Source organism: Sycon ciliatum, chromosome 8 (assembly GCF_964019385.1).
Source record: "Sycon ciliatum chromosome 8, ocSycCili1.1, whole genome shotgun sequence".
Taxonomy (NCBI): domain Eukaryota; kingdom Metazoa; phylum Porifera; class Calcarea; order Leucosolenida; family Sycettidae; genus Sycon; species Sycon ciliatum.
In genome coordinates, this window is record NC_088650.1 from 19,175,940 (window position 1) to 19,200,225 (window position 24,286).

At 48.3% G+C, this 24,286-nt stretch overlaps 2 protein-coding genes across 3 annotated transcripts; one reads left to right on the plus strand and one right to left on the minus strand.

Annotated features, from left to right (window-relative positions):
* Positions 1–641: 641 nt before the first annotated feature.
* Positions 642–8,098, minus strand: LOC135822220 (uncharacterized). Its single transcript, XM_065334939.1, has 6 exons — positions 7,040–8,098; positions 6,739–6,810; positions 6,043–6,158; positions 3,450–3,657; positions 2,928–3,064; positions 642–1,948 (listed from the first exon to the last, which is right to left on the minus strand). Exons 1-6 carry the CDS (start codon positions 8,036–8,038, stop codon positions 1,705–1,707), a joined length of 1,776 nt encoding a protein of 591 aa, XP_065191011.1. The 5' UTR covers positions 8,039–8,098; the 3' UTR covers positions 642–1,704.
* A 1,740-nt stretch (positions 8,099–9,838) lies between these two features.
* On the plus strand, positions 9,839–22,306 carry LOC135822221 (uncharacterized). Of its 2 annotated transcripts, none has more exons than XM_065334940.1 (7): positions 9,839–10,899; positions 11,635–11,706; positions 13,197–13,312; positions 13,767–13,974; positions 14,540–14,676; positions 15,500–15,748; positions 21,384–22,306. In XM_065334940.1, exons 1-6 carry the CDS (start codon positions 10,054–10,056, stop codon positions 15,741–15,743), a joined length of 1,623 nt encoding a protein of 540 aa, XP_065191012.1. In that variant the 5' UTR covers positions 9,839–10,053; the 3' UTR covers positions 15,744–15,748; positions 21,384–22,306. The 2 variants fall into 2 exon arrangements, with proteins under 2 accessions (XP_065191012.1, XP_065191013.1); XM_065334941.1 differs by having other exon boundaries at positions 9,855–10,899; positions 15,500–15,713.
* Positions 22,307–24,286: the final 1,980 nt, after the last annotated feature.

Consider the following 24,286-nt stretch of genomic DNA (forward strand, 5'->3'; position numbering starts at 1 on the left):
AAAGTTGTGGCTGGAAACCAGGAAAGTGTATGAAATCCCATCCCGGTTATCCGAAAATCTCGATTACCGGTATCTGAACTCACACGTCCTGTGTCTGTGAGTTCAGATAACCGAGTGGATGTCGTACTCTGCCCATAACTACACGAGTGCAATGTGTCATTTTGTCCTGCTGATATTCTTGCACCACAAACCAGCAATAATAATATGAATTGATATGGAGTACACACCGAAAAAGGGTTTCCGGAAAGGCGGAAACCCAAACTGAGGTAGAAGTGACAAGACTCAACATTTTTTTAACACTGTGGGTCCACAGGCCTGGATCCCGGGCATTCGAAAATCATATAACCATGGTAACTGCAGAGACATAGTTCACTTGCCGGGATCAGTCCACAGTATCACGTAAACATGTTACAAACAGGAGTTCTCCCAGTCCAGGCTGATAATGAGTTGAATAGCGTCTGGCCAAACTGGTCGCAATGATTTATATGGAGCCACTACAAAGCCCTAACTTTGGAGTCACAGCCAGAGTGCTCAGGTAGCTGTGATGAATAGCGATCGTTGCACGCACGATGGCAAAGAACCAACGTGCAAAGCATAACGAGTGCCGCGCCAAGACAAGACAAGGGGCCAGATACTCAAACACTTTGAAGTACTAATTAATCCTGTTCATCATCAAGAAGCTAAAAGCATCCACACTGCATATCACAACCGTATTTCAAAATGACTTCATTTAAAGACACAATACAATAGACAGTAGAGCTGGCATACTATCAGTTCAGTCGACAGGTTTCCCTCCTCTGCACGGAGTAGCAAATGCAAATTCCTCTGCATGGAGGTTGTATACAGGCAAGAGAAAGCAAAGGTCCAGTACATGTAGTACAGCAGTGGAGTTTTGGAGAAGCTGCATGAATGCTGGCACTAATTCCACTGAGCTGCAAGCCAGGCACCGGCAACGGGGGGGATTCAGGCTCTCAAGGCAATTCCTGGAATCCCGGGATCTGTAGGAATACATCTTCTCTAAATCATAGTCATCTGATAGGTGATTGCAAGGGAACCTAAGCCAGTCACGGGGGGAATATGAGATATTTGAATACGTAAATATTTCTCTCTCTCTCTTTTGTTCTGACTAGTGTGAATACGTAAATATAAAATGTGAAGAAGAGGATGGTGCGACTTTGGCGATACTAAAATATAAATGCTGTAAAAAATCTCCTCTAAAACTACTGGTTAGGTTCAACTATTCTTTTTTAAACGTTCTTCGTCAAAAGTAATGTTTCACTGGCATTACAAAAAGCCAGACGGGGCATTGACGCATCAGCATGCAAACTCTGACCGTGGGTGACTTGGATGCATACGTATTCTCACGTTGTGGTTGACAATCGAGGCCCTTACTGGAAGCTAAATCCGACTCAGTGGTGCAGCTCTTGACAATTCTCTCTTTCTCTATCACAATCTCTCTGTCTCTGTCTGTATGTCTGTCTGTCTGTCTGTCTGTCTGTCTCTCTATCTCTCTCTATCTATCTATCTATCTCTCTCTCTCTCTCTCCCTCTCCCTCTCTCTTCCTCTTCCTCTCTGCGTAACATGCTTTCAAAAGGAACATATTCGAACGATGTAAAGTGGCTAGAACGTCATCATGTCAGTTTACGGCTGTTGTCAATATGGACATACCGGTAGTTCACTAACTGACCGGGCCCAACAGTGCCTCAGCACATGCTCTTGAACAACTGATGAAAGAACTCGGCAGCAGCAAACGCAAGCACCCACAGTCCCAGGATAGTGAACCAGACAGCAATAATCGAGGTTGGCGCGATGATGAGAAAGACGCCAAGGCTGATGTTGATGGCACCCAGGACCAGGAAGAGGCGAGCACCCCACTTATGCCACAGTTCCCAGTACGCCCGCTTTTTGGGCTGCCAGTACACCGCTTCCTTGTCCTTTGGGGGACGCCTACATGGACAGAAACAAAACGTGGAACACGTATGGCGGACTCTCTGCTGAACACTGCCTTGCACACGTTATGCAGTGCATATGATGCAGCCTATCTAGTGAACACAGCATTGCACACATGGTGCAGTGCATATGATGCAGGCTCCCTGTTAAACATAGCCTTGCACATACTACCAGTATCATGCAGTGCGTATGATACAGACCAGTAACTAGTGTATATGATACAGACCAGTGACTATGCAGCTAGTGTATCAGCATCTCAACCCTACAGCCTCCCATTATAATGGAACTCCCTTCAATTTAGACTACGTCTTTGGGAAATCCTCAAATATATATAATAATAATAATAATCAAAGCGAGAAATGAACAAAGGAGAAAGCAAGGAAAGACAACGTGATAACACATAACAGCAGTACATTACACCTAGAACATTAGCGGCCAAGCTTGGCCGCACTAAACACGACACGTTACTTGAACAATTTCAACCCAATTATACTATCTTTCTGTACACACAAATTAGGCTTGTACAGACGCTGATAGATAGCTTCCAACACTTTTAACTGTAGTCCATAACCATGACGACCACGGCACAATACAGTGAACGAAGAGTCGGAATACGCACCGCCTAATTTGTGTGTACAGAAAGATAGTACAATTGGGTTGAAATTGTTCAAGTAACGTGTCGTGTTTAGTGCGGCCAAGCTTGGCCGTTAATGTTCTAGGTGTAATGTACTGCTGTTAAATAATAATAATAATAATAATAATAATAATAATAATAATAATAATAATAATCTGCACTACACCTGTAGACTATCGGAGGACTGCATGCAGTGCCGTGTTGGCAGGCTTATTTCGGTGTTATCGGCATGCGAGCTGGGCAAAGCACATCTCCGGGTGAGTCTAAACGCTGAGTACTAAATATTAGTATTACCAACCCCCGCACCTACCTACCTACATGAACAGAATCTATGTAACTTACATGAAGCCGTTGATGATTTGCTGTATGCTGAAGATCAGGATCAGAACACCGATGACAGAATGGGCAAAGTTAGGTGCTGCCCGCGTGCCAGGGAGTACCAGGATGATGCCAAGAATAGACATGCCGGTCCCGATTATCTAAAGCAGGCACCAGAACAATTCAAATGCAGTGCTGCTCAATGAAATCCAGCCCCGTCACCCAAGTTTGCACCTTGCATCATTCCGCAGCCCAGTGTTCGCAGGTCTTAGGACTGCGCAACGCCCGGCGCGTACTTGAGTGACGTGACTGGATTTCATTGAACAGTAAAGTACATTTCGACGCTCTCCATGTGTAATGATCCCCTTCAGCTGCGAAGTTCAGAAAATACCTCTGGCTCACCCGCCAGGGGGCATCATACGTGAGTTGGCATTTCGAGTGCAAGTTTGTAAGGTTTGATGAACGACCACAATCCTTCCAGGTTTCTTGTACATGTGACCTCCCAGCATTGTCGGGGTCTCAATGTTGCTAGAGTCCACTGCTTACCTGAATACCGCGATGCAGTTTGAACCAGAGTGGATCCTGGTCGCGACAATACCGTGCAATGAAGACACCGGCAATGAGTAGAATTCCCCAGCTGATAATCATGAAGAAACCGTGCAGATGCATGTAGAGGAACCAGGTAGGACCGCAACTTCCAACAGTTTCGGCCGTTTCAGGGCTACCCGTTAGCAGCCACATGTCGTCAAGGTTTCTGTAACAACAAATGCCATAATAAGGGGTCATGGTGTCCCCGGCACAGATGCGGAACATTCAGTGGGAAAAGACTCTCATGCAAACCTTAAATTTTGTTGATGGCTCAGTGTGTGTGCATGCATGTGCGTGTGTGTGTGTGTGTGCATGTGTGTGTGTGTGTGTGTGTGTGTGTGTGTGTGTGTGTGTGTGTGTGTGTGTGTGTGTGTGTGTGTGTGTGTGTGTGTGTGTGTGTGTGTGTGTGCATGTGTGTGTGTATGTGCACTCATGCATGTCGTGTCCTTCAGTGTCTTTCCTAACACGAGTATACATATACATTTTATCCCTTTCACTGCCGACCTGGTTTTCCTCAGGTGGCTAGGCGTTCAGCGCACCTATTTCTCAGCATTGTCTCTCTCTCTCTCATCTGTATTGCAAAATGCATGCTCTGTAAATAAATCAGTCCTTGCCTTGTCCCGCAATGGACTCCTGCGTGGCTTGCAGGCTTAACACACCACTCTGCATGAGCATTGCCAAGAAAATCTATCGTCATTAATTTTTGTCATACCTGGATGGATCTCCACGAGTCTATGGCTAGTTGGAAAGGTCCGAGCCAAGACCAGACACTTAAACAGTTCTCAGCTCCATAGGCATGCGAAGGCCACATCTATGATTTTGCTCTAGAAGCTGCCTTATCATGACATTGTCTCTGAATCTCAGAACAACTTCATATCACACTTTAGTTTGCCGCCTCTCTCAAACCCAACTGATCTTCGTGACTCAAAATGCGCTGCAAAGCTAAGCTAAGCGCTTTGTTTGATACCCCACACTCATATGCTTTAGTCCCAGGGAAACCCCTAGACGGGATGGCGTTGCCAGCAACCAGCTTGAATTGTTCGCCAGACAGGGTATGTACTTTTTTTAATTTTTGCAATTCTTTTCACTTATGCTCTATCAAACCTAGCCCTATTGCAAAGACCTTTACATCACTGGAGAGCTGAGCCCAATACCTTTCCAACAGCGTATCATTTGAGAAAATCAGTTGACACGAGTCATGACTGTTTGAAGTACAGCCATCTATACAGTGCATCCCATTGCATGTGCAGTGGAGCCAGATATCCTGTGTGCATGTGCAGTGGAGCCAGATATCCTGTGTGCACGTGCAGTGGAGCCAGATATCCTGTGTGCATGTCATCCGTCGTTCACATGCACTTTACAGAGCAAGATATCTCGCCATTTTCACCAAAGGGAAGGGGTTCGACGATAGGAGCAACAGTATCAAAGTCAGAGATAGTTTTCGAAGTGCGCTAGTCTATATCGACTGCCGCCGTTTAGGTGGCCGATGTAGTGTTCACATCTCCATATGCGCTGTTGCATTCCTTGGCCACCCCATGCAGATATTCATGATACTTCGAGTAGTGGCACATCGTGTTAACTGTTATGTTATGAATCTAGCATGTGCCGTTTCTCGCACGCGCGTGAAACAGACTTCACGACTTTTAGTTGCTGAGCATGCGTTGAGTCTGGACTCTTGTTGTTTTGTACTGGAGAAATAGAGAATACTACAGCTGCTTGGAACCTAAAAGTAAATGAGCGAAAAACGGAGTGGGTGCACTTTACGTCAGGCAATTCATCCTGGCGGAGCATCAGGCAGCTTGGCTCTCTTATGGGGGGCGCTGAGGATATCGACAGGCGGATTTCGCTGGCATCCCAGGCATACGGTAGTATGTTCAGCCTCTGGCTGCGGCGCAAGCATGTGTCAGAAATGTCCAGGCTCAAGCTGTACAGCTCGCTTGTGCTGCCTGTCCTCCTTTACAACTGTGAGACTTGGGGAGTAAACCAGGCAGTCTTTCAGCGACTGGACTGTTTTCACCGCCGACAGCTCAGAAACCTGGTGGGAGTGCGATATCCAGACAGAATTACGAATGATGATCTGTACTCCAGATGTGACTCGCAGCCACTGTCGGAGCTTGTTGCCAAGCGACGCCGTAGCCTCACTGGCCATGTGCTGAGGATGAGTGAGCAGTCACCCCCTTGCCTTGCGATGTCCTGCTATTTTCAAGCGGGGTCACGTGGACGAAGGGGCCGTCCCGCGGCTACTCTCCCTACCACCATCATGAAGGACCTGGCAGGGCACGACATTCCTTTGAAGAATGCCAGCGACCTAGAAGGAGCACGAGCATTTGCTGCAGACAAGTCGAAATGGAGATCAGACATTGTTTATGGATGAGTTTTTTGTTGACTGGAGACAGAAGCGGACTTGGCTTAATTTCAGTGTATTCTCATGCATTGTTCTTTGGCCTTTGTACGCGTGCTGTGGTATTATTATTATATTATTATTACAGCTGCGCTAGTGGATCAGCTAACGAGGCAATAGCTGTACAAATTTGCACTAAAGTAGCCTCACCCTTGTTCACTGTTGACGCCTCCCCAGACGAGCACTCCAGTCCTGGTGCCGCCGCGTGTTATGGTGATCATACCATGACTGTGCCGCAACGATGGAACTGAACCGTCCGCACCGGTCTAACGAAACACACGGCAAGTGCGGGAAAACACGGCAGAGTACAAATCTCACAGTGCCGTGCACTTGCGTGTATGCACACAGTTACAGAGTCACATGATCATGACTCACTGTCATAATGATCATGACTCACTGTCATAATGATCATGACTCACTGTCACATGATCACGACTCACTGTCACATGATCACGACTCACAGTCATATGATCATGACTCACAGTCATAATGATCATGACTCACAGTCATAATGATCATGACTCATGTCAAATGTGGCGGTATTCAGATAAGTTTATAGCGTTCTTCTTTGAATGCAACCAGGTCCAGACCTCTTCATACAAGTGAAACTGACGAATTTCAATTTAGCATCATCTGCACACAGTCATGATCAGTGCAGGAGGCAACATCAGACCACTGCATAATTCTCCAACAGAATAAACTATGAGCTTCCCAAGCAACTTCCAAGCGCTGAGTTTTGTGCATGCAGTAAGTGCCCCATCGAGGCATGTAGAGCAAGTTTCCCAGCACTATATGATAGTTCAGTAGTACCACCAGTGCTATTTACCCATTGGTTTCTATACGTACTGTTGCCAGGCGCTTCCATGCTCCAGAGCTCGTCACCAAGTAGTCCACCTCGTTGTATTCTGATGTCTTGCTCTGTAGAATAGAAAAAGAGAAAAGAGGGGGGGGGGGGGGGTGCCGAATGTGTACATAAATGCCCTGAAACTGTAATCTACACTATTATAACCCGCTTTTTTCAGTTCACTTTGTGTATTGTTTCGCTATTGCTGTCTATGTCTGTGTGTGTGCCAGTATGTGTGGAGCGAGAAATATTCACGCAACACTATGTTCTTCACGACACCTCCAACATTAGGAGTGGGCTCACCGTGATGATGGACCTATCCGTCTCCAATCCTCCGAACATCACCACTTTCCCGTCACCGCCAGGCCACCGGGCCATGCCGGAGAACTGACTTGGTGCCGCGCAGTCCTCCATGCGCTTCCACTCGGCACCGCCGCGCAGTGCCCACGAGTCCACCGACGGGCACGGTCCGCCGCTGAATCCACCGCTCAGGCATCCACCGTACAACACTGGCTCATCTACGCCGGCCATGGTCGTTCCAACGCGGCAGCGCGGGTGAGGCTTTGTGCTCGAGTACTTGCTGGCGCCGGAGAATACCCGTATCCAGCGTTGTTCACGCATGTCGTAACGACTTGTGTCAGAGTGACGACGGTTGGAGAAGCCGTGCGACACGTAGAACGAGGTACCATTCACGTGAAGGCCACCTGCTGCACCGTACCGCGTATCCGGCACATCACCACGCTTGGCCAACTGCTTCCAGCTTCCCGCTGTGACGCTGTATGCCCAGATATCATTGAAGAATACTCTCCCGCTCCCTTGTCCCGTAGAGATTACGAACAACGTGTCCGGCCCTTGTGTGTAAACACCGGACAGCATGCTGAATCTAGCTGGCGGCTGCGGAGTTATTGCGTCGCCCAGCCTGTTCCAAGTTGCACTGGTCAGGTTCAGGCTCCACAGATCGTTCTTGATCCCATCGTCAGCCATTCCGCCGAAGAGGTAAGCCATGTTCTTGTCCGGGTCGTAGCCGAAGCCGAAGTCGTGGCGTGCGGACGGCCGCGTCAGGCTCTGAGTCTCTGTCAACGAAGTCCATGTTAGTTGAGAGCGACACGTTGGCAGAAAGAGAGTGCCTGGGAGCAGCGCTACAGCTACAAGTAGTAGATTTACCCGGAGCATGTTTGCAATCACTCCGCTCCCATTGAGACGGAGCTTATCAAGGTTACAGAGCCTAGCAAGGCTCAGTCCAGAATGAACGACACCGCACTTATCCGCGACTAGATCGATGCGACCAAAACCTCCGTTCATATGTAGAATCTACTTTGTGAACATCGAAAACATTTCCCAGGCTCCAGCGTCCGGAGTAAATCGTAAATCTGCTGTACATAATTGTTACAGACCAACAGTACTGTTTGCTGGTTTGTAACAATGTACGGCAGATTTACGCGTGATAGATACCATGTGCGTTTATCGTGGCGCGCCTCCCGCAAAACTGCAAAATAACAGGATGAGGCCAAACTAAAGAAGGTGTGTGGTTCGACTAACATGGACATTTTTTTTACGGGCGGGCGGGCGGATTTTTTTTTTTAAATATATTTTTTAGTACATGTAAATACACTGTATACGCGTATCGAGTAGACTCTACTACCAGCACAAGGCAGCAGTCGTACCACTCACTGCACTGCACTGCAGTACAACTACAAGTCAAGTCCAAAAGGAGCCGCCTGCGTCCGCAGACTCACGCAGCACAGCACGTAGACGTGGACGTGTTCAGTCCACGTACGTCAGTCACACGACAGCCCGCCGAAAAAAAGTTACGGTCGGGCTGAAATTGTACGGTCGGTCGGGTGAGTCGAACCACACACCTTCTTTAGTTTGGCCTGATCGGGTTTCTTTCTATGGTAGATCTACTGAATAGTGAGTATTTTACTATGAATGGACCGCGAAGTAGTTCGTTCTGCCTGCGGCATCCGGGTGTCGGACTGTGACGCCGTGTAGACCTAGGCTATGGCACGGTGTACCTTTTCTTCAGGGAGTGTCCAAAGCCTCTTTCACAGAAACCTGTACCTTAAGTCTACCTTTTAGTTTTCGGTTACCGGTAGTTGTAAAGAGGTGTTGGAAGACTCGGAACCACAATGCCATTCTACTAGGTAAAATTACCATTGCGATGTCAATGTGCATCCAAGCCCGAAGCTTCGCGGTTCTGATTGATTTCAAGGTTTCGGTTGCGAGTAGTGAGCGGCACTTTCTAACAGCAGCGTCGGATGGTTGGTAGATTTACCTGCATGGAGCAAAAGGAAGAAATGGAGCTAACAGATTTCTAGTATTCCCTTAGCATATTCGCAGCATCGCACTACAGACTCAGTACAACTGCAAGTCTTGTTGCTGAGTGTTGAGTGTTGGGTGGGAGAAGAGGATGCAATGCGAGGCCGGCCCGCACCTAATGGATGAATCCGAATTTTCCTCAAACCCGATCTCGACTCCAGTTTTGTAGTCTAGTCTAGTCCGCAACTATTAGTATTACTAATCTTCCTCTTGTCTTGTAAAGTAACGTTAGTTGTAGACGTCTGGTGCCGCACGGACTTCATGCAGACTGCACGGCCTGTGTTCCGGCATCACCATGCATGATCACTCGACTCCTAGGATCCGTGTCTGATGTGATGATCTCCGTGGCATGTCATAACATTCATACATAGGCTGTAGTGTAGACTGTAATCGTGTAGACGTGTTGACTGTTGTGTAGAATCCGAATGGCTCTCGCCACACAGTCTCCGGACACTCATTCCGAGGGCCGAGAGCCAATGCTACGCTACATAATTCATTCGCACGCCACAGGCGGTCCATAGCCCGTAGACCAGTGCCAGTGGGCAGTGGTACTGGTAGACTACACCAGGGGCCGGGATCGGGAGTAGGGAAAACCGACTACCTAGCTGGCCGCGGCCATTCATGGTTTACATGGTTTACACCCCTTTTATTTGGCCTTCGACTTTGTCTTTGATTCAAAAATGCGATTCGTCACCCAATGAGTCTTGACTCTTGCTTCGGAGAGTAGATCTAGAACTACATCATTACATGGGTTGGCGGATCATGTGGTGAAGAAGTCGGGCTACAACTTATATATAGCTTAGTACAACTACAACTACAAGAGAGTAACTAAAATTGTAACTGCTCAGTTTCGCCGTCACGGCGTTAGGTGCTCGAGTGGAACGAACCATTCCTCGCGCAGTCGTCTCTGACTGCGGTTTGTACTTGGAAGCAGTCGGTAGCCTGGAGCCAGTGGAGGTGCCCGCTCTACGCGACCTGAGTGATCAACGGCCGGCAATATGTCGCGCTTGCTTGTAGTGGTAACGTTGCTTGTCGACGTTCTCCTTCTGCCTGTTTGTCGCTCGCAGCTAATCTGGACACCAGTACTTCAAAGCGGAACCAAGCCTTCTGCTCGGAATGATTTTGGCCTAGGATACGATCCGAATGCCAATGTCGTGTATTTGTTTGGCGGTAGGGGAGACGCTGGAATTATGAACGATTTGTGGCGCTTCGATTTGAGCACGAGATTATGGAGAGAGCTGAGTCCAACGCAACAGCCGCCACCAAGGTTTAGTATGATTTCAGGATTCTACACATTAGGAGAAGATGGTTTGTTCGTGATCTCAACTGGTGAAGGCAACAGTAAAGTCTTCTTCAATGACGTCTGGGCTTATAATGTCAATAATGGAAGCTGGACGGAGCTGCCGTCAGATGGTGATGTGCCAACGAAGAGATACGGCTCCGCGGGGGGCCTTCACGTGAACGGCACATCCCTGTACGTGTCGCATGGCTTCTCAAACCGGCGGTTTTCCGACACAAGCCGCTACGACTTGGACAAGATGAGATGGACATCCGTGTTTGGCGGCACCGGGGAGTATTCGGCTACGCAACCGCACGCGCGATGCCTTGTCGGCAGTACAATGGCCGCACCGGACGAGCCAGTGATGTTTGGCGGCTGCCTCAGCGGTGGGTTCAGCGGGGGACCGTGTCCGGCCATCGACTCCTGGGCGTTTCGTAACTCCAAGTGGGAACGCATGAAAGACTGTGCAGCCCCTCGTCAGTACTCGGCCATGGCAAGGTGGCCAGGACGCGATGGAGCTGTCGTTATGTTCAGCGGTTTGGAAAAGGATAGATCCATCATCATGGTAAGGGGGGAGGGAGGAGTCCTGATGATGGCTCCTGGCGAAAAATTTGATGGAGATATCCGGTATTAGTAGTTTACAGCGAAGAGACCGCTTGATTTGAGAATGGTGTGTGTTAGTTTTTCGTATCATGGTAAGGGACTGCAAAAGGGTAGTTTTTTTTATGGGAGGGTGCTGCTGCGCTGAATAACATAGTCGCTGGAGCATTGCTCATCTTTGATCCATGGTTTGCCGCCTGGTTAGCTCTATACAAAATCCTGGGCACGCATTGCACTCTGCATGTCACGAAAATGTTTGACTTTGCATATACTTTGCGTTGTCTGAAAATTCAGTCAAATGGGGGGGGGGGGGGAGGCGGCAAGAGGTGAGGAAGTGCATTACACTCCAGTATGAATAACATACACTGGCAACCAATGGATACTACCAGTTTTGGCAGTGAGCAAGTACAAAGAAAAGTGTGTGTGGTGTGTGTGGGGGGGGGGGGGGGGGGGTGCGTGTGTGGTTGCGTGGGTGTGTGTGTGTGGGGGGGGGGGGGGTGTTTGTGTCCCCCCCCCCCCATGGGTCCGCATAGCCAGAGCATGGCAGCGTGTCCAAGGTCCCAGGTGTGTGTGGGTGTGTCAAGCCACTGCCAAACTCCAATCGAGGAAATTTCGGGCCTTTCTGAATTTTGATTCCCTTCCACCTACCTTGCTACAGTATTTTCACATTCTTCATCCGTACATTTGATCTTTCTTACAGAGCAAGACCTCAGAGGACAATGAAGTCGACTACTTGGAAACCAGCTCTGGAGAATGGAAGCGTCTTGCCACAGTAAGGCTCTTCGCCTAGATTAACAACATAGAACGAAGCCAAGAATCCTGTCCGCCATTTTCACCGATTTTAATGGAAGAGAAGATGTTAAAGCCTACTACTTGTAAAATCGACTTTCTCGTACACAAAAAATGCAATCAGACTGGAGAACAGAACTAGCCTACACTTGTAGTTCAGGCTCCTCTCAAGCAACATTTCCTAAATATTTCCACAAGCACTTTCACTGCCTTCTCTTCTGATGGATATCGACAGAAAAGAAACTGCCCAGTGCAGTAAGTAATGACTGTGAAGGTGACGTTAAAGGTGATGAAGCCGTAGTAACGTTTTAAGAGGAATGGGGAGAATAAGCACACGAAAGAATAGCTGAAAGAGCTGAAAATGTGTGTGTTGCTCCGTACGTTAAAGTCAAGCATTGAAAACGTATAGACACTGAATACTCAATCTGCGGACAGAACTGTTTCGTCCTTTGTGGACTCATCAGCGCAGCACAGAGAAAACGAGGCCGAACCTGATAGCAATGAAAATAGATTTCCAAAGCCAGATTAAACCAGGCCCGAATGTACCTGAACCTGAGCTTAAAATGAAGTCCTATCATGATGCACAGGTGGTGTACATGTATAGGCTAGAAGAGGTCAGGTAGGTGTCATATGTAGTGTGATGGTAACAGACGTGCCTATTCAGGAGTATAGTGGACTTTTGTATAAATAAATACGTGTAGATAAAGCAACAACAACAACAACAACAACAACAACAAACAAATTGACAGCACTAACAATATGTTGGTGCCCGCACTATCAGTCTAAGCATGAAGGCGGTCTGTTTCTGTTTCAGTAGGTTTGGTTTCTTTGTGTGAATATAGACCGCTTCCGAAACATTCAACAACTTGGCAATATGTAATATGTACACATGTCAGGATGGAGAAAAAATGACCTGAATCAAGTATACACCACGACATTCAGGATGCTCAGCCAAATACATAGCAATGCCTGCTGGTTCATCAAATTGTGCTGGTTACTGAGTTTCTTTTTGGCCTGCATCCATCCACCTGAAGGCAATGAAAATACCGCAAGTTGTGGAATTTTTCTGGAAGTGTTTCTTGTGAAGAGCCTGAAGCTAATTTTGTTCTTTATTCTGACGACTGCTGGTATACTGCTAGCTGATATGCAGTTGGATTCACGGTTGGATATCTGATCTCTACATGTGTGTGCGTGTGTGTTTGGGTGTGTTTGTGTGTGTGTGTGTGTGTGTGTGTGTGTGTGTGTGCGTGCGTGCATGCTTGTGTGTGTGTGTGTGTGTGTGTGTGCATGCATACGTGTGTGTGTGTGTGTGTGTGAGTGTGTGTGCGCGCGCGTGCATGCTTGTGTGTATGTGTGTGTGTGTGTGTATGCATGTGCACGTGCATGCATGTGTGGGTGGGTGTTTGTGTGTGTGTGTGTGTGTGTGTGTGTGTGTGTGTGTGTGTGTGTGTGTGTGTGTGTGTGTGTTAACAGACTGGATCTGCAGGCCCTCTGCCGCCATTACGCCGTAGCCACGGTATGGTGACCATTACTGATGGAGGCGCCATGACTGGTATTCTGCTCTGGGGAGGTTTTGAGTCTGGCGGTGGGTAAGTTGCTAAGTGATGTCATTACTCTTCCGATGTGCTGTTGCCACCCTTTTTTTGTTGGAAACACGCAAAGGAAGAACAGGAAGGCGAGGAGGTCTTTAGGATGGAGGAGTGTTGCACCGGCAATGTATTTGTGAAAATAATTTCTGTGTTTTTTTGCCTTGATCACTAAGGATGTGATCTTACGCCTACTGACTCTCAAGCAAGCCAGTAATGCTTTATGTAGTTCAGTCCTGACAAGCTGTTGAGCAGTTTTTGAATGCAAAAAAGTAGGTACTTCTGATTATGTAAAAAAAGGAAAGAAAAAAAAGGATCGGTATTCTATGGTTGCACTGCGGATGGAGAATATCTGGCCCGAGTCTAACGAACTCTACACAATAACGTTATGTGTATCTTTCCCTTCAGCTAGTAATGCACTCTTGCTGCTGCTCTTCTGTCTATTGTGTGATTGCAGCAACCTGGATGACATGTGGCTTCTGACTGGTAACCCTGAAACGGCCGACACTGTTGGAAGTTGCGGTCCTACCTGGTTCCTCTACATGCATCTGCACGGTTTCTTCATGATTATCAGCTGGGGAATTCTACTCATTGCCGGTGTCTTCATTGCACGGTATTTCCGCGACAAGGATCCACTCTGGTTCAAGCTGCATCGCGGTCTTCAGGTGAGTAACTTGATATTGCAGAAACTCATGAGTAATCTGTACATGCACAAGATAATGCCGCCGTTTCTGATTGATTGATATCTTGTGATTTACTCACTGTCCAATGGCAGTAGCCAGTATAAATGGTTGAGGGCATTGGTCAGCCATGGCAACCGAGAAGAAGAGACAGAAGAAAAGTAAAATTGGGACATTGAGGGGAGAATAGCATCAGCAATAGTTCTACCGGGTGGCATACACTGAGAACTTGCACCGTGTTTTCCTGAGTATAAGCCGCACCGTTAAACACCAGTAATTCACCCAAAAAAAGTCAATGGTCGAATTAGCGGTGATAAATAGGGTAGATATCTGTATTTCGTGCCAGACTATCTGCGTGCAGCTTATATACTCCGGAAAATACGGTACATGTTGACTAACCTGCATGCCTTTCCGCTGTGAGGTAGTCCTGACCAGGAAATGTGATACGAATATAGCCATGACGCATAGTCATGCCTGTGCAGAGTTTCATGCCATTGTCAATCCTGTAAGACCATCCCATCCTCGGTGTTGTGTTCTCTGGTTTCTGTAGATCGCTGGAGCTAGCCTTTCCTTTCTCGGTATCATCCTGGTATTCCCTGGCACTCGTGCTGTGCCTAACTTTGCTCACGGCCTCATCGGTGCGCTCATCCTCATCTTCAGCATCCAGCAAATCATCAACGGTCTCATGTGAGTCATTCACTAATTGTGACGAGGTGTCATTCTGGCTATGAATGCACCAGGCTATAGTATAGTACTGAGCTTGTGAGCACTCGCGTCCGCCTTTGCTAGCCAGACTGAGGCAGTGAATAAAGACACCCAACGAATCTGAAAGGCAACAAACTACAGTAGCGTGTCAGTTATCCGACACCCTCGGGACCGGGCCCTGTTGGTTGAGTGAACATCCCGGATAACTGAAAGCTAAATTATCACCATGTGTCCACATGTACACATTATGTTTGTACATGGCCGCACATGTCCATGTGCGTGTACCGTTATTTTGGCATTCTTTTCGTAACAACGGTTTGCTTGGAACATACTGTCTGCCACACCATTTAACAATAATACATGCACGTTGAAACCTTGCTGCCACACTGATGTTGGACATGCGGCATGGCGTATGACTGAACCATGGATAAATGACACATGACTGTACTTCAGTTCTGCACTTACACATTCAAAGCACAGGTTGCAGGGGCCAGGGTGTGAGCATCACTCACACCCTGGCCTGATAGCAACATTCCCAGCGTTTGATGCTCCCCCCCCCCCCCCCTTCAGTCATATTCCGGGACACATCACTGAGACCCTCTTTCCACTTTCTGGGTGTCCCCAGGCAACCGGGTGGCTGGTCATTTGGCGCTCTGTCGGAGTAGTGTTTGATTGAGCTCTTATTCACCTTGGTTTTGGTGCGAATGTCATTAATGAATGTGATCTTAGACTGAGATGTTAGTACTCTCTGTTTTGTGTTTTCCTGTTTGCTTTGCGGTGCGATATTTCGTTTCTCGTATTCCAGGCGTCCACACAAGGGCGAGGGTGAGCCTCCCAAGAAGCGTGTGTATTGGGAGTACTGGCACTTGTGGGGTGGTCGTCTGTTCCTGGTCCTGGGCGCCATCAACATCAGCCTTGGCGTCTATCTCATACTGGCCCCAGCTGCCGTCATTGCCATTTGGTTTGTCATCTTTGCTGCTTGGATTGTGGCCTTCGTCGTGTTCGAGATCAAACTTCAGGTACTGAAACGAAAGAGCCACGCGCTCTAAGAAGAGTGAGTGTTTGCAGAATCTTTACTCCCTACACTTCTACTTCCTCCACAAACAAAAACTTTGTGATGGATTTCTGGTTGTTTGGAAGCTGATTGACTGTAAAAGCTCAACAGCAGATGGTATGGACTGTGGAAGACCACCAAAGGTGGCCCATAGTATTTACGATGACTATTCAAGGTACTACAAGTTACGCTATAATGTCCGCTAACACCACCAGCAGCTACTGTACAACAATCAGCTTATGCGATAACATTGCACAACACACTGAGCGTTACTTGTAGCTCCCTGGTCCTGTTCTTTTCTATAAATTTATCCTTGGCTCTGTTTCAGTCAACTCGTCACTCAGTTCACACCAGCCAACACGGTTCAATCCAACAATGGGATTAATCAATACATGCAATAAGAATAAATACAAGGAAAACGGTTCGGGATAATAAATTAGGACACTCAGGATCTGGTTGCCATTCTCGGGCTCTCTCTCTTGATCTCCTCGACCTTGCGCCAGGATCCGTCAATATGTACAATCACTACAACAAGTATCACGTGCGACCTACGTCGCTGGTAGACTGCATGGTACTACCCAGCGCTAGGGATAGGGCATGCCAAGTATGTGGCGAATGCGTACAGAAGGAACACAGTGCAGGTAGGTCTAGGATGCTTCTAGCATACTAGTATCAGCAGATTACTGAAAGCGCATCAATGACAGAGACAAAACATACATTACAACCAGAGTCATGCAACTATCAGCCATAGTTCAGTGGGACTACCACATTTCCTCCCTTCTTAGAAAAGACCAGCGGTCTACTGATAACGACTTGGCTTTCGAGTCGTACGCTGCGGACGCCAGCAGCTGGCGGAACAGTACTAGGTGTTGCGGCCGTTGGACTGCCGGGAGCTGATGGAACTGTGGAATCTAGCGGAGTAGCTGTTGCTACTACCTCCGTCGGATCCACTTGCAGACGGTCAAGATGACGGCGGAAAGTCACTCCCTCTTCGGTCGTAATGACTGCATCATGTGGTGCTGCTGTGACGATGGTAGCTTTGTCAGTTGAGCCAGAGGGTTGCTTGACAAACACTGCTTGTCCAGGCACCAAAGTGCGGGGTTTTGCTTGGTGAGCTGCGTCGAAAGTCACCTTGGATGCTGCCTTGTGCTGAGCATCGCGTTCACGCACTTCCTCGTCTATCTCGTCGTCATCTTCGGCAGTAGCCATGTTATCTACTGGCTGAAGCTGCCTGAGTGGAGTACGATAACCTCCTCGTAGTAGGAGATCTCCCGGCTGTTTGCCGGTAGTGGTGTTGATAGCTGATCGAACAGCTTTGAGCGCCACACGAAGGGCGTCGTCTGCTCGTGGCATGCCGGATTTCCGCATATGTTGCTTCAATGTCCGGTGGAGACGCTCAACAGGGTTCTGACGTGGTGTGTAAGGCACAGTGCGTTCGTGGCTGATGCCCCACGATTCAAGCTGGTTGCGGAACTCGTCGCTGCAGAACTGTGCACCGTTGTCGGAGATGACGTGCCGTGGCATGCCGAACAGCGTGAAGATCTGCTCCAGCGCCTTGATGATGTCCCTGGTCTTTTCAGCTGGTAAGCGGACAACTGCTGGATACCGACTGTACAAGTCCAGAAGGCTGAAGAAGGCGCTTTGCTGGTAATAAAACACATCAATAGCGACGGTGTGCCAGGCATGTGGAGGTAGGTCGCGTGGTTTCAGCGGTACTGGTCGTATAGCTGCTTCTGTCGCACATGGTGTACAGCTGGCTAGGAAATGTCGAGTTGCCGTGTTCCAACCGGGCCACCACACAGTCTCCTTGAGTGGAGCCAGTGTCCTGTCTCGACCAAGGTGTCCCTCGTGAGCCAGGTTCAGTACGTGTTGAGCTGCCGATGCTGGAATCACCACTGTTTCCCCTCTCAGAATGAGAAAGTCCGACGAGTTCGGAAAGGGCCACACGCTGAGTTCCGGACTAAGGGCTTGGTACGGTGCGAGCTCTGTCGCCGACGGCCATTTACCCGATCGCAGCGCATCTCGCACTGAGCGCAGAGTGGAGTCACGCGCTGTTTCTCTGGCAATCAACTGGCGATGTGCTGAAACACCGTCTGCCACGGTGACAGCATGGACGAGAAGGAAACTCGGGTCAGCATCCTCAGCCGGCAGCCTGGACAATGCGTCAGCAATGTGATTCAACTTGCCGGGGCGATATTGCACGGTTAGGGTCAAGTCTTGCACTTTCAACACCAGGCGCTGTACTCGGAGACTAGCTGAGGCTAGCTTGTACGACGGCATAAATACGTGAACCAGTGGCTTGTGGTCAGTGATAATGGTCACAGGCATGCCGGTGATGAAGCTGCGGAAACGATTAGAGCCCCACGCGACCGCCAGTGCCTCTCGCTCGATGGTTGCATAGCGTGACTCTGCATCTGACAACTTTCTGCCTGCGTAATAGACGGGTCGCCACTCTTGACCATCTGTTTGCGACTGCTGTAGGAGTACTGCTCCAAGGCCATGGCCAGACGCGTCAACTTCGATGCGGGTCGGCAGCGTTGGGTCAAATAGCGCCAGAATAGGTGCACTAGTAATCAGACTGCGTATCTTCTCAGCTGCGGTGTGGCAAGCCGATGTCCAATTCCACTCGCCAGACAATAGTGCTGTCATCGGAGCGACAACCGAGGCAATGTTAGGAATAAACTTTGCCACGTAGGTTGCTAAGCCCAGAAATGCTCGGAGTTCGGCCACATTGGTGGGATCCGACATCTGACTGAGTGACTCAACCTTCGATGGACCTGGCGAAATGCCCTTCGCCGAGACGTGATGTCCCAGAAACTCCAGCTCTGAGACCTGGAAGACGCACTTCTTGTCATTCAGGGTGACATTGTACTCCTTGAGAGCCGTCAGGACTGCTGCCTTGCGTCGATCATGCTCTTCCAATGATGGAGCATAAATCAGAATGTCGTCTAGGTAGATGACTACCCCTTCACATCCTGCCAGAATTTGCTCCATCTTACGTTGAAATAATTCAGGGCCGCTGGACACGCCGAACGGTAGACGACAGAAACGGAAGTACCCCAAGGGTGAGGCGACCACGAAGGCATGGCGACATTCAGGTGAGATCTCGAGCTGAGAATACCCGGACCGGACTTCAGGTCAAGCTTCGAGAACATCTATGCGCCTGACAGTTGAGATAGAAGCTCATCAGCTGTTGGGAGTTGCACACCCGGTCGCCTTACCGCTGCGTTGACTTGTCGTAAATCTACGCACCAGCGCATGGTTTTGTCGGGTTTCGGTGTGGCTACCAGTGGCGAAACAAAGTCCTGAGCCGTTACTTCCTCCACCATCTCGACCACTCCTTGTTCTAGCCATGCATCTAGTTGTTGGCGTAGCGAGGTGAGCAGTGCCGGTGCTACCCGTCGAGATGACTGTTGTGACGGAGGGTGATCCGGATCGAGAGCGATTGTAATCGGGCCGCGCATAGCAGGGAGTGACGCTAGGCCCTCGGCACAGGCTGGGATTTCAACTGCTGAAATCGGCAATGCCAGAAGACCTAAACGGATGGAGGCCTGCTCTCCCAGTAATGCTGGCACAGTGCATTGTGCGTCATCGACTACAAAGATAGTCTCAGTCGTTTCGCGGCCCTGATAGCTCAGGTTACCCTCAAACACGCCCACAGCTGTTATGCGTTGCGTCCCCACTGGCTGGAGTGGGCATGGCGGCGGTAACAGGACGTACCCAGATGGGAGTTATGACTTAGGGATGATGGAAACCATGCTGGCAGAGTCCACTCTTAGCGACAAGGTGTGTCGGCAGTCCAAGGTTACCTGCCTCAGAGGTAGAGTGAAACCGGTCTTCCCTGCCTGTACCCCGAATGTTTCATAGGCCTCTGGTGGCTGGGCGGACTGTACGGCTGGTGATGCTGCACCAGTTCGGAGTGACGAAACGGCTGGTGCTGATCGGTTGTGTTGCCTGGATGACGTGCTCTGCGACTGGGTCTGGGCACTGCGGTCCACTCGACCAGATCCGGCACGGCACACCGATGCAAAATGTCCCTTACGCCCACACTGGGCACAGAACATACGCGCTGCTGGGCAGTTCGGCTTGCCGGGAGCGTGCGTCTCTCCACAATACCCACAGCCTGATGCTGGCAATGGTGCATGTCCAGGTTGACGCGTAGCTGCATAGCTGACCTCTGGCACTGGTGCTTCTTTGGCACCCTCTTCAGCTAATACCACTGCCTGCGCCTTGGCTGCGGCGGAGCTCAAGTCCTGCGCATCGTGCTCCAAGACACTCTTTCGGGCACTGGCAGAGTTGAGCCCCCGTGCAAACAGGTGGACTCCCACAACTCCCAGTAGTTCCTCGGCAGTACGAGTGCTGGTCAGGTTGCAAACCCTCATGTCTTTTTGCACCCGCAGCCGAAAGGCCTGTACAGTCTCCCCAGGACGTTGCTCGACTGCAAACAATTCCGCCAAACGGGACGCTGCGCTCTGTTTCGAGCCGAAATATTCTTGGAACAATTTGATAAGATCGTTGTAGGGATTAGTTGCAGTAGTTGGCACTGTCGGGTAGCTCTGCCATAAGTAGTGACTTGCTGACTCGCCTAAATTGGCAGCTGCTGCCAAATACTGCTTCGCCTGATCCTTCACTTCGTGGAGTGCAAAGCCAATCTCCAACTGACTACGCCAAGTAAGGAAATGATCGTTTCCCAGCTCGTGGTCCAGGTCAAGGCGGACGCCGACTTTTACTTTTTCTGCCATTTCCCACGTGCGTGGTGGAAACTACAAACTTCAACGAGTGACTTACTAAGAAAAGAATCCTGTTCACTGCGCCAATGTTTCAGTCAACTCGTCACTCAGTTCACACCAGCCAACACGGTTCAATCCAACAATGGGATTAATCAATACATGCAATAAGAATAAATACAAGGGAAACGGTTCGGGATAATAAATTAGGACACTCAGGATCTGGCCGCCATTCTCGGGCTCTCTCTCTTGATCTCCTCGACCTTGCGCCAGGATCCGTCAATATGTACAATCACTACAACAAGTATCACGTGCGACCTACGTCGCTGGTAGACTGCATGGTACTACCCAGCGCTAGGGATAGGGCATGCCAAGTATGTGGCGAATGCGTACAGAAGGAACCCAGTGCAGGTAGGTCTAGGATGCTTCTAGCATACTAGTATCAGCAGATTACTGAAAGCGCATCAATGACAGAGACAAAACATACATTACAACCAGAGTCATGCAACTATCAGCCATAGTTCAGTGGGACTACCACAGGCTCTCCATCCGAGTCCATTACTATTCAAGGTATTTTGATTGTCAGGTTAGCTGAATAGTATTCCTAGCTACTGTGTAATTCCAATATCAGCTGTGCTAAGATCCCTAATGAGTCCATGGGCAACATTGTGGACTGTGTGTCCAACGGCATGGCGAAGACCTCATTCTGTTGCTTCTTACTAGCATGCCCTGTGGACACCTTGGTAGCTAAAGGCTGATGCTCATTGGCAAGCAGATCAGCCAGCAATGACTGATGGCCAGAGACATGTGTGTGTAGTAACTTCTTGCTGGCCAGTGCACAGTTTGTCTCGACCATTTCCATTCTACATGCACCTGCCATTTTTGTATTATACTTCTGTTGCCTGCAGCGCGAATGAGTTCATTCCTCTTGACCAGGCTACGTCACTTCTTCCAAGGATCGACAATCATGTACATCGACCGTCGCTCTTCCAGCTCTGCATGTATACTGACATTATTATGTACATGTACGGCATTGACCATCAGACCATGCAGGGCAGGTTGAAGGCGAGCTGCAACCGGACCTTAGTCTAGAAGCCGCATGACGCTTGGTAGCCAGCATGTGGGCATTCTTAGTCTTACCGAGAGAACCATATTCTATAACATAACAACTGTATCACTCCCTTAGTATTGACGCCTATAGATTTTTGCCATACCTAAGCAGTCAAATATTCCTGCATATTTCACTCCTTAGGGCTATATTGACCGCTTATATTTGACTCCTTTTTAGCGATTGAACACAGGCTTTGGCTAGTCGTGATAAATCTAATATTGACTTCGTACTTGGTCAGTATAGGAAATAAAAGACCTCGTAAAAGACCTCGGCTTTTATTTCCGATATTGACCTCGTACTCAGTCAATATTAGATACGTATGATAGCATCATGCGTGTACTGTTGTAATATGCTCATGAACCCCTTGCAATGACTGTTACGTCTGTACAGATTGACAGTTGATTAATTTAATTTCTTATGATTGCACACTGACCGTCCTGACATGGATCTGCACAATAGCCGCTATGCGTGTGTTGGTTTCACCCCCAAACCCCCACACCCTCCCCATTCGGCATTCGATATAATTATCATGATTATAATTATACAGCTCAGTCCGATTATGCGCTAGGCCGGTGTTGGCGTAGGCTAGGTCCGGACGTCCTCCTGCCTCCCTGTGTGCTTCTACGAGTATGACTACTAAAACTATACGGCGCTAGTAAGAATTCTACTAGTGACACTGTCTGTGACCTTGGTGACAGGTACTGTATTTTGTAGTTCTAAGTCCTCTGCTGTTTGATGTCAGCCATGGCTGGTAGTCCACATGGTCCTAAAAAGGTGTTTTATTGAACGCACAAAGCAATAATGATTGCAAGCAGGGAGTAGTACAATACGGCCGGCCCGGTATTGTACTACTCCCTGATTGCAAGGAGCTGCCGGAGAGCAAAGAATTCAAAAATAATTGATCAAAAGTTGAACAGCAAAATAGAAGAAGTAAAAAATTTTGTGAATGGCAACACTCCAACAGCTTTATGAAAAAGGGGAAAGAAAAGAAGGAGAAAAAACCCAAACTCTGGTCCTACGTGGCCTACTAGTACTAGTTGAAAGTACTACAACATGTCATGTACTAGTAGTAGCAGACTATACGTACTATGTTATGTATGGTATTTATTAGGGCTCAGCTGCCAAACGATTATACCGAATAATCGAGTACTCGTTTGATAACTCTAACGATCGAGCAATCGTTTAGATTACCGATTACGATTATTTTGCGTTTTTTAAATTTGTGTCAAGAAAGTACCATGAGTACTGTATTAAAGCCCTCGTTTTGTGAAGTTTGAATCAGTTTCCGCTGGGAGTATGCAGTTGCCAGGGGTATGGTTCATGTTCTGAGGTTAAATTGACTTCAAAACTGCCATATTTCGGAGCTACCCTTTCACTAATGCAGATTTGTTGGTATTATGAAGGCATAGTTTGTGGAAACAGTAATGTTTGCACAGAATTATGACTCTATTTGCTAACGAGTATAATCGATTACTCGATCGCTAAGCTAAAGAGTAATCGATACTTGAAAATCCACGATCGTTTCAGCCCTAGTATTTATAATACTACAGTCCATTCACTATAAGTATAACTAACTTGTGTGCACTCTTTTCCAGTCAAAGGGACCATAAGTGTGCACTCTTTTCCATCCAGTCAAAGGGCCATTGTGTATGCCCAACATGTAGGCCAGCGCCAGCCTGACAGGGGATCGGGAATGCCCCACGTGGATGCGTTGAGATGATCAATAAGGTGCATGACTTATTATTATTATTATTATAGACAACACCTCATGGCATGAGAAGAAAATCAGCCAGTACGGGAGATGTGGGTGTTAACCAACCATGGTGAATAAAAGAAGAAAAGTAATGGTCAAGACGGAGAAGCATGGGAGGGACAGGTGATGGTGAATCTAGTGAGCAGATTTAAATGCGTCCAGGGTACTGGCATTGCGCGTAGTAGCGGGCAGCGCAAGCCAAGCAGAGTAAGCAACAAAGTGTGGAGAGCGTACAAGGGAGGACGTTTTAGCCAAGGGGAGGGCAACAGAGCATCTTGTCTGGGAGCCATCTGTGATTCGGAACCAGTTATACACGTTAAGATGAGGAGGATGTAGAGCTAGTTTAAATTTGTGAGCAAAAGTGCAAATTAATTTTTGACGGTGGGTCGACAGTGGGCAAGTATTTGCAAGGACATACAGGGAAGCAGAAGGGTAGAGAGGGGGTAGACTAAATAGGATACGAAGAAGTTTTCTATGGTGGATTTCGAGATGCTCAGCGAGAACCGAGGACAAGCCACACCAGCTAACAGCAGCGTACATGAAAAGAGGCAGGATGTACAGTTTGTAAAACAAAATTTTACATTTGAAAGGAAGATGGAAACAATGGGGACGTATAACACCTAGGGCAGAGCTTGAACGGCTGCAAAGAGCATCAATATGGAAAGACCAAGAGAGACGATCATCAAGCATTATTCCCAGGTGTTTATGGTTGGAAACAACCTTTATGGGTTCTGGGAAATCAGGATGGTGTAAAAGTGACATGGATGAGATTGGGGGAAGGAACATTATTTCGGTTTTAGTCAGGTTGGGTCTAAGTCGCCATGTTTGCATCCAGCGTAGGACACTGCATATCTCTTCTTCAAAGACAAAGCAGCGGCGCATGCTAATGCATGGCAATCAGCCAGCAAAGCTAGCTAAAAAAATCAATTTTCCATTTTCTCTCTCAA